The 15,563-nt window shown below is 35.1% G+C and overlaps 1 protein-coding gene across 1 annotated transcript in view; it reads left to right on the forward strand.

Annotated features, from left to right (window-relative positions):
- The window catches only part of LOC110461094 (CAS1 domain-containing protein 1-like), a 38,044-nt gene that overhangs the window by 16,154 nt on the left and 6,327 nt on the right, over positions 1 to 15,563 (forward strand). The window contains exons 11-17 of the mRNA XM_021514381.1: positions 64 to 184; positions 3,442 to 3,550; positions 3,950 to 4,039; positions 5,360 to 5,479; positions 12,550 to 12,706; positions 13,194 to 13,273; positions 13,595 to 13,699. Coding sequence (XP_021370056.1) covers positions 64 to 184; positions 3,442 to 3,550; positions 3,950 to 4,039; positions 5,360 to 5,479; positions 12,550 to 12,706; positions 13,194 to 13,273; positions 13,595 to 13,699 — 782 coding nt within the window. The remainder of the gene's footprint in view (positions 1 to 63; positions 185 to 3,441; positions 3,551 to 3,949; positions 4,040 to 5,359; positions 5,480 to 12,549; positions 12,707 to 13,193; positions 13,274 to 13,594; positions 13,700 to 15,563) is intronic.

Here is a 15,563-nt window from a genome sequence, read left to right on the forward strand (position 1 = left end):
CATTAACTCAATGTTTAAAAGTTATAAATATATAAAAAAAAATATTTGAACTTTTTTTTACAGAAAATGGTCAGAGGAATGGTCAAAACTCCAGTGCTATTGAGCCGTTCCAGCCATGTTTTGACGTACTTACCTCCCTTGCGAAATTCGGCCTCATCATGGCTTATTTCTATATTTGTGACAGGTATACTAGTTTTACAACACTGTGTCTTTATCAAATTCATACATGGTAGTGGAGGAGTTTGCCATCTATAAAAAGCCCTTATGCAGCATTTGAGACCTTAAAGGGCTCTGAGGTACTGTACTAGCCTAAATCTGACATTAGTAGTAGAACTGTCACAATACACTTTACCCACAATTCGATACGTATCTCAATATTTGTACCACAATGTGATTTTTTCGATTCGATACAACTTTATTTTAAAATATAAACAAAATTCAAGATATACATGCCGTCGATACACGGGAACCCGCACTTTTGATTTGAAGCTTGCCGGAGCATCACAATTTTTCATTTCCTTACGGCGGTCCACCATTTTGTTATGAATGCTTTGTGAAAATTGCATCCTCGTAGCCAATTGGTTGAGGGTTTAGAGATCAGCCAATGAAACTGAATGTTTCACAGACATTTCGACTGAAGCAGCATACACCATTATTCAGATCATGACGCATCGAAAAATCCGGAAAAATATATTGTGAATCGAAAACAACATAAATAATCGCGGTACAAGTGCATCCCGGTGAATCGTGACGCCACTAATTAGTAGACTTACGTTAATGCCATGCTTCATGTTCATGTTAATATATTTGACAAACATAAACGTCGTGAACACAGCCTGGCCGTTTTATAAAGGAGGTCATGATTTTAAAGTAAGTTGTTAAAGAATGTGTATATGTGTGGCAAGAGCATTTATATAAGTCAAGAATGCAGCCTATCTTATATTATATAATATATATATTGTTGTCTGTTCTGGTAATTTATCGATGAAATTTATTAAAACCAGGGCTTGCAAGAAGCTTGGACATGGTTATGTTATAAAACAATCTATTTGATAATATTCATTATTACAATTAACATGCAAATTCATGCAAATTCATCAACTTATCCTGAATTTCCCTAGTTTTGTTGAGGGCTGTTCCATAATTTACTTTAGGGGAGGGGTGGGAGGCTCTTTTCCTTACACCACTGCAAGTAAAATCTTGAAAATTAATTAATATAAGGGAAGGAAGGCAGATCTGGTTTGAACCCCACCACCTATAATTCATTAATACAGGTGCCTCCAATCTCCCCCTACAATAAATCATGGAATAGCCCTGAGGACTTTTCCACTATGGATGCAGGATTTGCTTGCCAAAATATCTGGATAATTTTCTGAAATATATGATAGAGTTGATGGTGTTCCCCATGCTTCCACAGTTTTGGAATGTATGGTTTTAGACCATCATAGATAAACATGGAAATCAACTCTCATGGTAGCCCAGCGTGTCTGTAGGCCAGCGTGTCTGTGTTGCCCAGCATGTCTGTGTTGCTCAGCCTGTCTGTGTTGCCCAGCCTGTCTGTGTTGCTCAGCCTGTCTGTGTTGCCCAGCCTGTCTGTGTTGCTCAGCCTGTCTGTGTTGCCCAGCCTGTCTGTGTTGCTCAGCCTGTCTGTGTTGCCCAGCCTGTCTGTGTTGCTCAGCCTGTCTGTGTTGCCCAGCCTGTCTGTGTTGCTCAGCCTGTCTGTGTTGCCCAGCCTGTCTGTGTTGCTCAGCCTGTCTGTGTTGCCCAGCCTGTCTGTGTTACTCAGCCTGTATGTGTTACTCAGCCTGTCTGTGTTGCCCAGCCTATCTGTGTCTTACAGACTCCTCAATGGCTATCATGTTTATTTGGCTTCCTACAGATTGCAAAGGTATTCATGCATTTTATATATGATATGAAACCCCCTCCCAAAAAACGAGAAGTATTATTCATGGGGGGGGGGGGGGGGGGGTGTATTTCTTATCCTTGCAGGCATCAAAGTTTGTGCTAGTTTATTTACCCAACAAATGTTAGTAAATGTACCATGAGTTATAACCCCTGTGAATATATACAGACAAATAAAAAACATGATTTAGTATGTTAACCTGTTTACCGCCAAAATTTGGAGACAAATCAATTTCATGTCAAACCTTCAGGGTTCTTTTAACACAAGAAGAAGAAAAAATCAAAATAGCCATCCAGAATTAATCAACTGTGCAGTATCCCTGGTATCAGATTAATAAAATACATTACCTATAACTGACCGAGATTGGGATATCTCAGTTGAGGGCTAAGATTCTGTAACAGAACGCCTCGGTTGGGATGTTACAGAATCTTAAATAACCCAAGACAGATAAACTCATCTTGCTCTGTTGCAGGTTAGACACATGTATTATAGAGTTTTTTTCTGGCACCTTTAAGTTCGAAAAAACCTATTCAATTTTGCTAAAAACAATAAGTATCCCATGGCCATCTGGGGCCTCAACTAAATAGGACCTCTACACTACTAAAGTTACATTTGAATGCTTCCTCTTAAATATATAGACCGTCTTTGCAAAGAAGACAATGTATTTTAGAGCATAGGTTACATTTTTGTCGACAACATCTTACATCTTACTATAAAATTTACATCAAAACAATACATATAACGACAAAACAACATTTTCGTGCATATCAATATACGTCTCTGTGTAAAAATTCTGCGAAATGTCAATTAAAGGTATCAGACAGATCAAACGAGATTAATTGATTCTTTCACCCCCTTGGGGGCTAGACAGGGTAATCTCAACCCGAGGGGTAAGATTCTTAAGTTGTCAAACACGAGGCTTGCCGAGTGTTTGACAGCTTAAGAATCGTACCCGGAGGGTTGAGATCACTGCCTTACTCCCAAGGCGGTGAATGATTATTTTTCTCTTACCCTGTTTACCTGCTTATGTATTTTATATAGAAGTTACATCAATGCAAGACAATGTTGATGTGATGCAGCTGCATTGTCGACGTGACGTCATTGTATTGTTGCTATGACGTCGATCCAATTGTTGAGAACGTGCAAAGAACATGTGTAGCTTGTCTCAACCCTAGGGTGAGATAAGAAAATCTCACACCGGTAAAATGTTGGATATCCCTGTCCAGGGTAAGAGAAAAGGAAATCTAGCATGGATTATGACTAGGATATCTCTGTCTTTGGTGCGAAAAATAATGATCCCGTATTAAGCTAAAAGGGTCCTTCCTCTTTATCTATTTTGAGCATTTCAAACTTATCCAGAAATCTCTATTGATGTTTTCTTTAAAACTTGGTAGGGTTTACCAAACTTGGTATGATTTATCAAACTTGGTATGATTTATCAAACTTGGTAGGGTTTACCTCCATAACTATGTAATTTATATGTATCAGACATCAATCCCATGTTTGAAGTATCAATTTACTTTCTTGTATTTTTACAGAACCAATTTCTTCATGAAGGAAAATAAGTATTACACCCATGTGAACTTCATTTTACCCTTCGCCTACATAATGATTCTGGGATTCTTCTTCACAGAAAGTACAGATCAGGTAGGTTTGAAAACTAGAGCCTGTTATCCAGGTTAATATTGAAGTTTGGATTATGAATGTAAGTTCTTAAGGGTTGTTTTTGTGTGATTATGTTCCAACTATTGGACTTCAGAGCCTTCTTTCTTCTACGCTTTCTATATAACATTTGACAATTTATATATTAAATTATAATATATAAATGATGTCAGATGAATGTAAACTGAGAATATAATATAAAAATAAGCTTTCTTGCTTTGTGTAAAATATTACAGTGAGATTTCTCCATTAATAAAATTAATAAAACAAAATGCGTTATTCAATAGATAATAAAAAAAAATCTTTGGATGTTTGTTTGATTTTAATTCAATAATTTCAAATACTTTATTAAAAGTACATAAAGTGATGTTTTTGTTTTTCCAGACAGTAGTATTACACAGAGACCAGACAGATGAGTGGAAAGGATGGATGCAGCTGGTTATATTAATATACCACTTAACAGGTGCCTCAAAGGTATGTCATACTGTACAACAGGTGTCTCAAAGGTATGTCATACTGTACAACAGGTGTTTCAAAGGTATGTCATGCTGTACAACAGGTGTCTCAAAGATATGTCATACTGTACAACAGATGTCTCAAAGGTATGTCATACTGTACAACAGGTGTCTCAAAGGTATGTCATAATGTACAACAGGTATCTCAAAGGTATGTTGTACTGTACAACAGGTGTCTCAAAGGTATGTAATACTGTACAACAGGTGTCTCAAATGTTTGTCATACTGTACAACTGGTGTCTCAAAGGTATGTCATACTGTACAACTGGTGTCTCAAAGGTATGTCATACTGTACACCAGGTGTCTCAAAGGTATGTCATACTGAACAACTGGTGTCTCAAAGGTATGTCATACTGAACAACTGGTGTCTCAAAGGTATGTCATACTGAACAACTGGTGTCTCAAAGGTATGTCATACTGAACAACTGGTGTCTCAAAGGTATGTCATACTGTACAACAGGTGTCTCAAAGGTATGTAATACTGTACAACAGGTCAAAGGTATGTCATACTGTACGACAGGTGCCTCAAAGGTTTGTCATACTGTACAACAGGTGTCTCAAATGTTTGTCATACTGTACAACAGGTATCTCAAAGGTATGTTGTACTGTACAACAGGTGTCTCAAAGGTATGTCACACTGTACAACAGGTGTCTCAAAGGTAGGTCGCACTTATGTTAGACTGGTGCATAAAATATGAGAAGCAACATTGTACAATTATGATATATGAATTGTATCATTGGTAGCTGTTGAAATTCTAGAAATTCAAATCAAGATATCATTGGTCATTTCAGCATGAGCATAATTGCAAGAATTATAGTGTCATACATTTTAATCATGGAATTCAGGAAACAAACAATAACTCTCTCTACCCTATGTAACACACCAAACATTTTTGAAGATAGTAATATTCTGAAAGCATAAACCATTTAATAGAAGACAATTTGCTGGATATTTGAAAATTGATTGAAAGAACTCTTTAATTAAGCCATCCTTTTAAATAAGAATAACGTGCGGAGAGTAGTAATATAAATGACAATTACACTTTAGCCATATTGCACGTCATGTGACTAAATTCGGCCAATGACAGGTATTATAACAAATATCATACAACATCTTCTCATAAACCAAAATACTTCTAACAAGATGAATAAAACAAAAAAATACGAAAAATCAAACTTGACCACAGGTGGTGTACATTCAGATTTTTTTTTTGATTTTTTGGTGTTCCAATGACAACCAATTAAGTATTTTTTTACAAATTACTATGTTTTATTACAGGTACTCCCAATATACATGCACATACGAGTTTTGGTATCGTCCTACCTCTTCCTGACAGGGTATGGCCACTTCATGTTTTTCTGGAAGAAGGGCCAGTATAGCATCCTTCGTTATTGCCAGGTAAGAGGCTAAATACACACTTAGCTTTCAATTTAATCAGTGCACAGCAAAACAGATGTTGCAACCATGTGTATTCAATTAATATTTTTGATCAATGAAAACCACTGTTTAAACTAACAACTTAGATGAATAAGGTGTGATGGAAGCCTGTGTTTTTTTAAAAAAAAATACAACATTGCTGCTTCAGTGACCTACATTATCCAGAGTGATGCAATCCACCCAGATGTACAAATAAGTACCAAAAATGTTTGGAAGTATTCCTGTGATAAACCGGTGTCCTTTCAGAGGAGATTTTGGCATGCAGTCTCTTTTAGTCACTAAAACTGGGTTAGCTTGGTATTTACAGGACAAGGCTATACTAGGAAAAGCATATTCTGATACAGATTTTGTTGAGTTTAAGACCTTGTTGAGAATTGCTTTATATTCTGGCTCATGATCCCTTGGCCTCCCATTGAGTTCATTGAAATTAAGTGTTTGTTTTTTAAAATCTTAATGCTAAAATTGGCAGAAATTAATAATGAAATTTGGAATAGGGATGAAAATTAGCTTCACTTATAAAAGAAGGAAATCCTTTCAAGGATATATATGTATGCTATAGATAACTATTAAACTGTAACAATTTTATCTTCTTTGTTATAGAGTTCTGCAATAAGAAACATGAGCAATGTCTGTAAATTTGTCTGGGTTCATTCTTTAATGATACATTTCTAATGTCAAAAGACAAACATGCAGTGATACCGATCTGAATATTGTTTAACCATAACAAAATGCTAGGGTTTTAAATCAAGGGAGATAACTCAGATACAAGTCACTGACTGTATAGATTTATACGACTGGTTTAGTTCATATAGATAGTTGTGATTTGGTTCATTTTAACTCCATGCATGACTACCCACTCTTATTTCAGTTGTCAGGAACTTGTAAATGCTGTATACCACACCCTAGACATTCTAATTGGCATAAATCCCTTGTCGTAAGTCTTCCACATGTAACCTGTTGCCATCCCAACGCCTTGCACTTAATCTATATATAGCCATACAGCTTCTAAGTTATGACAACTTGTGCCTGATCCTGTTTTTGTTGTTTGACAAATAAAACATTGTTTAAATGGAACTAACATTGCATGTGTCTTCATTGTGTTTAGTCTAACAGTAAAACCAATATTTGATGTTAGTACCATTCAGGGTGGTATTGATGCATTTGATTTCGCTATTTAACTCATTCACCCCTGAAATTTTAAAATGAACTATTTCAACCCTTGAATTGGAAGAGTTCAAATGCATCTTCAGGGGTGAATGAGTTAATTGCCAGAGCTAGTGATTTTCATGTCTAGGCTAGTTGCTTCACGGCCTGACCGGCCTGATTGATAGTACAAATATTTAGTTATTTTCCGATTCATCAACTTTGTTGACTGTTGGTTAGTTAGGCCAACTAGAGAATTTCTTTAACAAAATTCATCAGTTTGAAAACAGTTATTATCAAAGTTTCGATGTATGCACAAACAGTGTGTTAAACTTATCGTAATATTTCAAGACAGTCTGGTCCCTTTGTCAAGCTTTGACAGAGTGAGCGATTTGTATTAATTGTTTGCCTCTACAACGGTGTGACGAAAATGTTAGTTTCATATGTCACCCTACCCAATACGTTCCGCTTATCGATAGAGAATGCATACACGCTGTTGCTGGTAGGGTGTCACAACTTGACAAAGGGATCAGACGATCTTGAGAAATGCTGCAACACGTTTAAAAAGTACATTGTATACGTATAAAGTAAAACTTTGATAATGACTACAGAATTCATGATCAATTTTAGTTGGAAAAAAATGTGTGAAGATAATATGGAGTTTTCATTAGTATGATTATGAATTCAAGCCTATCTCCTCGCTAGATCCCAACAAGGGTTCAGCAGCAGTTCAAGGTTCAGGAGATTTATTTCCAGCTGCTGTTTTCAAGTATCGTAATTGACTAAATTACTTTCAAGCCCACCCGTGGCTGCCTAAGACAATAAAATTACAGATTCCATGTTTTCTGGGATGAAGGGCTATAAGTTTGTTCAACTTAATGTTTGACTTTCAAGGTCACAGGGGTCAAATGTGTTTAAATCTTTTAACAGGTTCTTTTGAATGACTTAATGTCGAGACGCTGCCTGTAGCTTTATTTTAAGGTTACAATTATTAATGTGAGATACATACCAGTTAAGTGATGCAGGCCCATTGGGCCTCTTGTACATTATGTAGTACCTTTAAAAAGAGTTTGATAATCGTTATTCCTTGCTCTTTGACTCAATTCGTTGATATTTAAAGTGCATTACAGTTGTGTATCAACATGCTATCAGTGGTAGTCTATGTAATGTAATTCACCTGTATATATGTAGACACTCTGACTGAAGGTTAGATGTAGCATGCCATACCCTAAGTGTTGTGTACAAGTTAAGGGGCCTCATAATCTTCCGGCAGTAAAGTTAATTATTTGTGATATTTTTATGATAATTTTATAGGGTTATTGTTCGTAGTTAATGAAAGTAGCTTGGCTATGGGAGTCCACTGCATAAATAGTTCATCTCCATCTATTAACTCATTCACCCCTACATATATAAACTGGACTTGCCCAGTCTGTGATTTGGTAAGGTTCAAATGTGACTTTAGGGGTGAATTGGTTTAAGACATTCTGCATTATGATTAAATTGCCACCGTCCATCATCCATCAGCTTTTCCTTCAAACAGTAGCACGTTAGCAGGAAGGATAATCAAGTTTGTTCAAATGAATGACCTTCACTCGTATTAAAGTCATAAAGATCAAATGTGTTGAAATATTTAAACAACTTTTTCTGAATAACCAAAAGGCTTATAGTGATGATATTTGGCCAGTAGCATACTCGGATGACGCAGTATCAACTTTGTTCAAATGAAAGACCTTCACCTACATTAAAGGTCACAGGAAATGTGCTAAAACATTAATGATAACTTCTGAATAGCCAAGAGCCTCAGGTGATGTCATTTGGCTTGTGGCATACTCGGATAAAACGCTACAAGTACCAAGTTTGTTAAACTAATGACCTTGTAAGACTTTCAAAGTCAAATGTGTCAAATCTGGTAACAAAAAAAACCAAAAGTCATAGGTAAAGATATTTAAATATATTAGACATTGGTACACTTTTAAGGCTAAAAGTATGAGATTAATAGAAGGTGAACGATGCAGGCCCACTTTGTGGGCCTCTTGTTTAAAAAGTTGCATCAGTAGAGATAATGCTGAGTTTGAAATATGAATAAAGTAACAAAACAGTGGATAGCCAATTATCAGGACCAAGGAAAGTAAAATGCCTTAATGGTTCTGATAAGTTAATGATTGGTCAGACAGTGTTAGATTAATTAAGATATTAATTAGGAGACTCAACCATGGTTCAAGTAATTGATAATCAGGAGAATCAGTATTCAGATTAGCGGGTAATCAATGTTCTACTAAAATTTCGGTGTGTTGTAATAATTAAATGTTGATTTGCTAAAAAAAATGTCCAGTAATATCAGTATGATTTTTTTGTTATCTTGTTTCTTGTTCTAATCAAAAGGATTAAAAATATTTGTTGTTTTGCATAGTCTCCTATCTAGGGTGTATTTATAATAGGGAGGAAGGGCGTGACCTAGGTTATCTTTCCTTTCTGTGTAGAAACAGACCTAAACAAGTTTAAGTTGCCTAGCACTTAACCAATAACCGCTATATATCATAGGTACTGATCCTAGACATTTTATAGCGTTTTAGAAATTGTTTTGTGTGTGTTTTTGCAGACCCCTAGCCTTGTTTTTGCCTAAAAATTAGAATAGATCGTAATAGAAAATAAGATAGTAGCAGTAGTACTTTGTATAATCAGTTGGTGTAAAATGGCTTTAATTGTTTTATACACTCTGAAAATTCTGGCGTTGTCTATCCCAATAGAAATAGTAACATATTCAACCATTGAGACACATCATCAACCATCCTTACAATTATATTCTGATACTGGGAGTTGCTTTTCGCAGTGGAGTTGAAACACAAAGCGAAAACCATCGAAAACAGAATTGTTTACAGATTTTATTGCTGTTATCAGTAAGTTCATTGATGCCTTCGTTCGACAGACAACAGACCTTTTCACCAGTTTATAGAAAGTATAAATAAAAAAGACTAATAGTAAAAAAACCCATAAATAACCTTTATTTTACAACAGTTATGAAACAAGTTATTTCAACTTATATTAATCACTCTTGTTGGCCTCGATGTTATTGGGGGGCCGGGGTCTTTATTTGGGAGGAAACCAGAGTACCCAATACCAAGAGAAAACCTACATGATAAGGCAGGTGATCCCATACCTTTTCACGTCCGATTGGGGAATCTAACCCCAGCTGCCTTGGTCTGAGCGCGTTATCAACTACGCCACTCGACCACCAATCAGTCAGATGATCCCTGGGCCAAAAAAAATTGGTGATGTGTAATTATTGAAGGATGCTGCACCACTGGCAGTAAACAGTGCAGGTTGAAATAGGAAATAAAGGATTATGATATAAAAACTACTCCTAAAATACAGGTGGAGGAATTTTAACTTGATTTAGGATGGATCATCTCTGAGTCAAGGGATTTCAAAGTTGTGTATATATATACATTAAATTTCCAATTTTGCGGGAACATTTAGGAAAATTTGAAACATCCGGACTCTAACTCAAGACTATAGAACCGTTAATATAGAATATATAAGACCGAATGTGATTCATAAGTGACGGAACACAGACTTTGTAATTTATTTATTATATTTTAAATCTATAAATGTTGGATTCACAATAACAAGAATGGCATCTTTAATTTATTCAGATGATGCATTTTGCATTGGTATCTTAATTATCTTCTCAAGTTCAATATCTCTTTGTCATTTTTTTCGCTTGAATGACCATATAGGATGTTTGATGTACTTGTTTTTTCAGGTAAATGTTTTAACTTCTGATTTATTTATTGTTACTTTCAGTATTTTCATAACAAGCTAGCATATGCTAATATTTTGACACAGCAAGAAATTTGACTCATAAACGTTTGATTCATGAATATAAGGAAAAAATGCAGACTTTGCCATAAGTTTGACTGGAGAGTTTGACTATATAACTGAAGTGTGAATCGGCCAACAGAATGATCTGATCAAGGTTACGGGTTAATAATGTATATATACGTTTAGGCTATGTAGATGTACAGCTCTTAGGTAAGTTTTCAAATGACAATGCTAGACCGAGTTGGCAATCCAGCCATCTGTAAATATGAGATAGATATTTACCAAATTGACATTATGCATGAAATATTTCAGCATATTTTCAAGAAAGTTCTGCTTCAGTCATGTCAGTTCCTTCACTTTAGATAAACATTCCTTTTTTCCCCTAAAGCCACTCTGTTCTCTCCATTCCACCTGATCAAGTTTAAAGAAACATGCAAGTTTTCAACATTATTAGTACACTATCATAAGATAATGGGCTTTTCAAATCGTTCTTTGTCTGTGGTCTGCCATCCGTCTTTCACACAGTTAGTTAATTAGCCATAATCGGTCAAGGAATAATTACTGTTTTCACTATTTCTCAGAAATGGCTTCTGCATGATACTCTTAATCTGTTGTTGTGTATGCTCTTATTTGGGATAAAAAATAAAAGGAAGTATTCATTAACATGTCCGACTGAGAAGTTGTTTCCCTCTTCTTCTAACTACCTTTTATTTCCTTTAGTGCCTTGATTGGCAATACCTCACTTTTGTCTTTAATGTTGAGCGTTTGCCCAGGTGAGTAATTATGCAATCGGTTCTGTGCCCTGTCTGGGACATTGTACTTAGGTCCTTAACAAATGGTATTTATAACTCCCTGCTTAACGTACAGCATTTAGGGCAATCGCAACAACTGGTCATGGTTTGCCCATGATCCGCGCTATCACCAGGAGGCAGTTACACCAACATACCCTGTCTCCAGCACACATGCATGCACACACAACACACACGGAGGCACGTCCTTAAATGGTCCTAGCTGTTAATAGGACGTTGAACAAAATAAAACCAAACATGTTCTATTTGAAGAAGGGGAGACATTTATAAGCAGTTTAATTTTCTTGCACTTACAAGTCCCTCTCACAACCCCTGTTTCTCACAGTTATTTCACCAGAAGTAGTGTGTCTAGCCTGCTAGGACTATATAATCTGAAACATTGAAGGTCTTGACCATTGGCACAGGGATCATAAAACAGCCTTATAACAGTTAATAATAGAAATTTTGGTTGTTTGTAAAATGAAAGCTTTACTTTAGAATTAGTTTTTAAATGAAGTACCGTTATTAATTGTAAGTTAATTGTAAGTTGAGGTCACCTTGGTCAATATCATTCTTTCAGGTTCATTTCACATCATATACACCTCCACAAAAGTCAATGCCTGTAAATTGTATGAGCCACATATTTTCCATGCAATGTGATGCAGGCACAATAGACAATCCAATTATTATAAGTCTATCACGATTTAGATGAAAGTTTATCTCTCAACAGTTTGAAAGAATTGGGTTAGAAGAAAAATAGAATAGATGATTTGATATATCATAGACCAGATAGATGATATGAAGCTATGTTTAACGTGGTAAGGATATAAGCAATGCTGAAAATATTGTGAGTTTTGGTTTAGTTGTAACATGTGTGATAATATATCCATTAAACAATGTATACATAGCAGGGTCTTGAACTCACAACAATATATTTATGCTTTTTGTTTTCTTTACCAAAGTTCGGTCATACATGTGATGAAAAGGATCTCAATCACTTCACTATCCCATATGATTGCTATAAAACTTTTTTATTTTTTGATTCATTAGAAACTTACCATGGTATGTGCTTTGTATGGAAAATCAGTTTGAGATCCTTAGTCTATATGTGTAAAACAAAGATTTAGTTTCTAACAAATCCTAGTGTATGTATGCTTGACAACAGCTAGAGAAGGAACTGCAGGGCACCTTGGGCCTGTATCAAGCTACAAAATATGTCACTAGTTGTAATTCTATCATCAGTCTTTAATAGCAGTGACCTGTTTTTATGTTTTGCAGGTTTTGTTCAGACTAAACTTTTTGGTTGTCTCCCTTTGTTTTGTGATGAATCGTCCGTACCAGTTCTACTATTTCATTCCTCTGGTGTCCTTCTGGTTCATCATCGTGTACCTCACCATGGCGATCTTTCCACAAGTCACGGCTTCCTCAGCAGATGGTAGGTACATCTTTCAGTGTTAACTAGTTTGTGTCTCATAATAATTTATCAATCATGCTCTTCCATAATAAGAGCAAAAAGTCAAAAAGAAATCGTCATTGTATTAAATGTCTGCAGCCCCAACTTTCAAATTTCAATCACTGTATAAATATTTAACTTTGAACGAATTACAACTGGTCTACTTCTTACAGTATGTGTTTCTTTCTGTTTTTTGGAAATCAGTATTCATGTTTTTATATTAAACTAAATACAAATTATCTTCGTCATTTCTTTTGATCCAATTGTGGTTAGTCTTGATCAGTCCTACTATTTAGGCTATTTCCTTTACAACAAATTAACAAACAAAATATCATGTCTGAGGATTGTTTAAGGGGATATCTTATATTTTATCAAATTTTGTGATTTATCAGGGTCTTTGTTTTATGACTAGGGGAGATAACTGGTGGTTATAAATGTTAATATTTCTCTTTTCTTTTCTTTTTTCCAGCAAGAAGTGTACACTACTTGTATCTGATCCTAAAGTTTATTATCCTTGCTACAGTTATAACTCTCTTCTATTTCTCAGAGGTAAGTATATATATTTTTATTTGTTTTTCTAAAAATAGCAACTACCTCTTATTAATAATGTCATTTCTCCAGTGTATAAAGAACACTTATAAATATCCGAAGGTATTGTTTGAAATTATTCAAAATTGTTATTTTGGAAAATGGAGGTAAATAAATGATATTTTCATGAAGACATTATGATTTGTCTTCAGTTTCTCTTTTTTTCTAGATATATCTAAAACAAATTACTCCAAATCTGTTCAGTAATTTATATAAGAGGAATGAGGAAATTATTTTGTTTGCTAACTTTTCTAAGAATTTCTTTCTATCACACTATTACAGGTGTTCTTTGAGAAAGTGTTCCTTACTCAGCCTCTCAAGGCTCTATTTGTTACTTCGGATGATTCCATACATGAGTGGCGTTTCAGGTGGAAATTGGACAGATACGTAAGTAATTATAAGAGAACATGCTGGAAACTACACCAGTAATAGTATGACATATACGTCAGTAAAAATACAACATATATACATCACTAAAATAGGACATATACGCCAGTAAAAATACAACATATATATGTCTGTAAAAATATGGCATATATACATCACTAAAACGGGACATACATCAGTAAAAATGCAACATATATGTCTGTAAAAATACAACATATAAATAGGTCACTAACATATGACATATACTTCTGTAAAAATATCATTGATACAAAGCAAAAATGATATTTATATCGGTGAAAAACAGGACAAAAATACTGTAAAATACTTCAATCACATTATACGTAAAATCGTGTGTATTGAGTAAAAATATGACAGTTACTTTCGTCAAAGCACGAGTAATGTACCACCAAAAAACATGCAACATACATGATCACCTATTAGTGAAAATGTGAAAGTAACGTAAACTACAACATGACAGATATATAAGATAAAACCGTGACATATATTAAAGAGAGAATATAAAGTTATGGTCTGGTGTCAGCGCAATAAGTTTATAGGGCCTCACAGTAGTTACAGTGAGCCAAGAGAGGCATATAAAGTTGAAGAATAAAAAACAAAAAATTAAAGAAAAGGAAAAAAACAACAAAATTCACAGTGTTGTCATAATGAATATAGATACAACAGATACATTTTTTCTCCTTTCCTTTTCCTCTATGGAAGAGGCATAGGGAATCCCCAATGATTCCATTCTGTTTCCCGTTAGTGAGGGGCACAAGATCTTGAGGCGAATACAAAATTATATGACACTCTTTGATTTCACTTAAGTTCTGAACAGTACAAGAGGAAATCGCTCAATTATTCTCTTTGGTTCCCTCAAAGTAAGGGGCACAAGAGGATTATCCTTGATTACGCTCTTGGATTTTCCCAAAGTAAAAATGTCTAAAACAATATCATTCAATTTATTGTATTGATCATCTGTCAAGACTATTTTTCGATGGGAAGTTAAGACTACTGTGTGTCAGCCATTACGGCCATCATTTGGCCCTATAATGTATAAGGCCATATTTATTTGATGGTTTTGACCTTGTATGACCTCTTCTGTACTGATGGACCAGTGGGACTACCGTTTGACCTTGTATGACCTCTTCTGTACTGATGGACTAGTTGGATTACGTTTGACCTTGTATGACCTCTTCTGTACTGATGGACCAGTGGGACTACCATTTGACCTTGTATGACCTCTTCTGTATTGATGAGCAATTAACACTTTATCAAGCAATACAGAAATTGTAACAATATTCACACAAAATTGTAACAATATTCACACTATCCTGGTCACGGCTCCAATATAATGAGTAAAGCGGGTTTGTCCATCTATACAACAGGAAGTAACTTGACAGAAAACATAACACGACTGCTTCTCTTTCTATCTGTATTGGAACTGACTTTTCAAGTCAAAACAATCAATGATGATGTCATTTGTTTTATGACGTGAAGTACAATTACTCAAGACCGCGGAAATGTCAGAATCAGTTATTTATGAATTATATGATTTCATATAATTGTGTTTATTGATTTTGTATGTCCTGAACACCTCCCTGTTTTCTCTGTAATTCCCTTATTGTAGAATTACTTACTCATTATACTACTTCAGCTTTATATACAAGCCCAGACTACTCCAGATATCTATTTGTTACATTTATTTGAGAACTGATTATTTAAGAACGGATGCGGTGAACATGCTAATGTTATGCATATGACCCTTTATAGTGCCCCTTAATAATTAGAAGTCAACCAATCAAGATAACCCTCTCCATCACGTGACCTGGTTAATTAGTAGTCAGCTTCAGTTATAAAAATTTCC

This window comes from Mizuhopecten yessoensis, unplaced genomic scaffold, assembly GCF_002113885.1.
Source record: "Mizuhopecten yessoensis strain PY_sf001 unplaced genomic scaffold, ASM211388v2 scaffold10565, whole genome shotgun sequence".
NCBI lineage: Eukaryota > Metazoa > Mollusca > Bivalvia > Pectinida > Pectinidae > Mizuhopecten > Mizuhopecten yessoensis.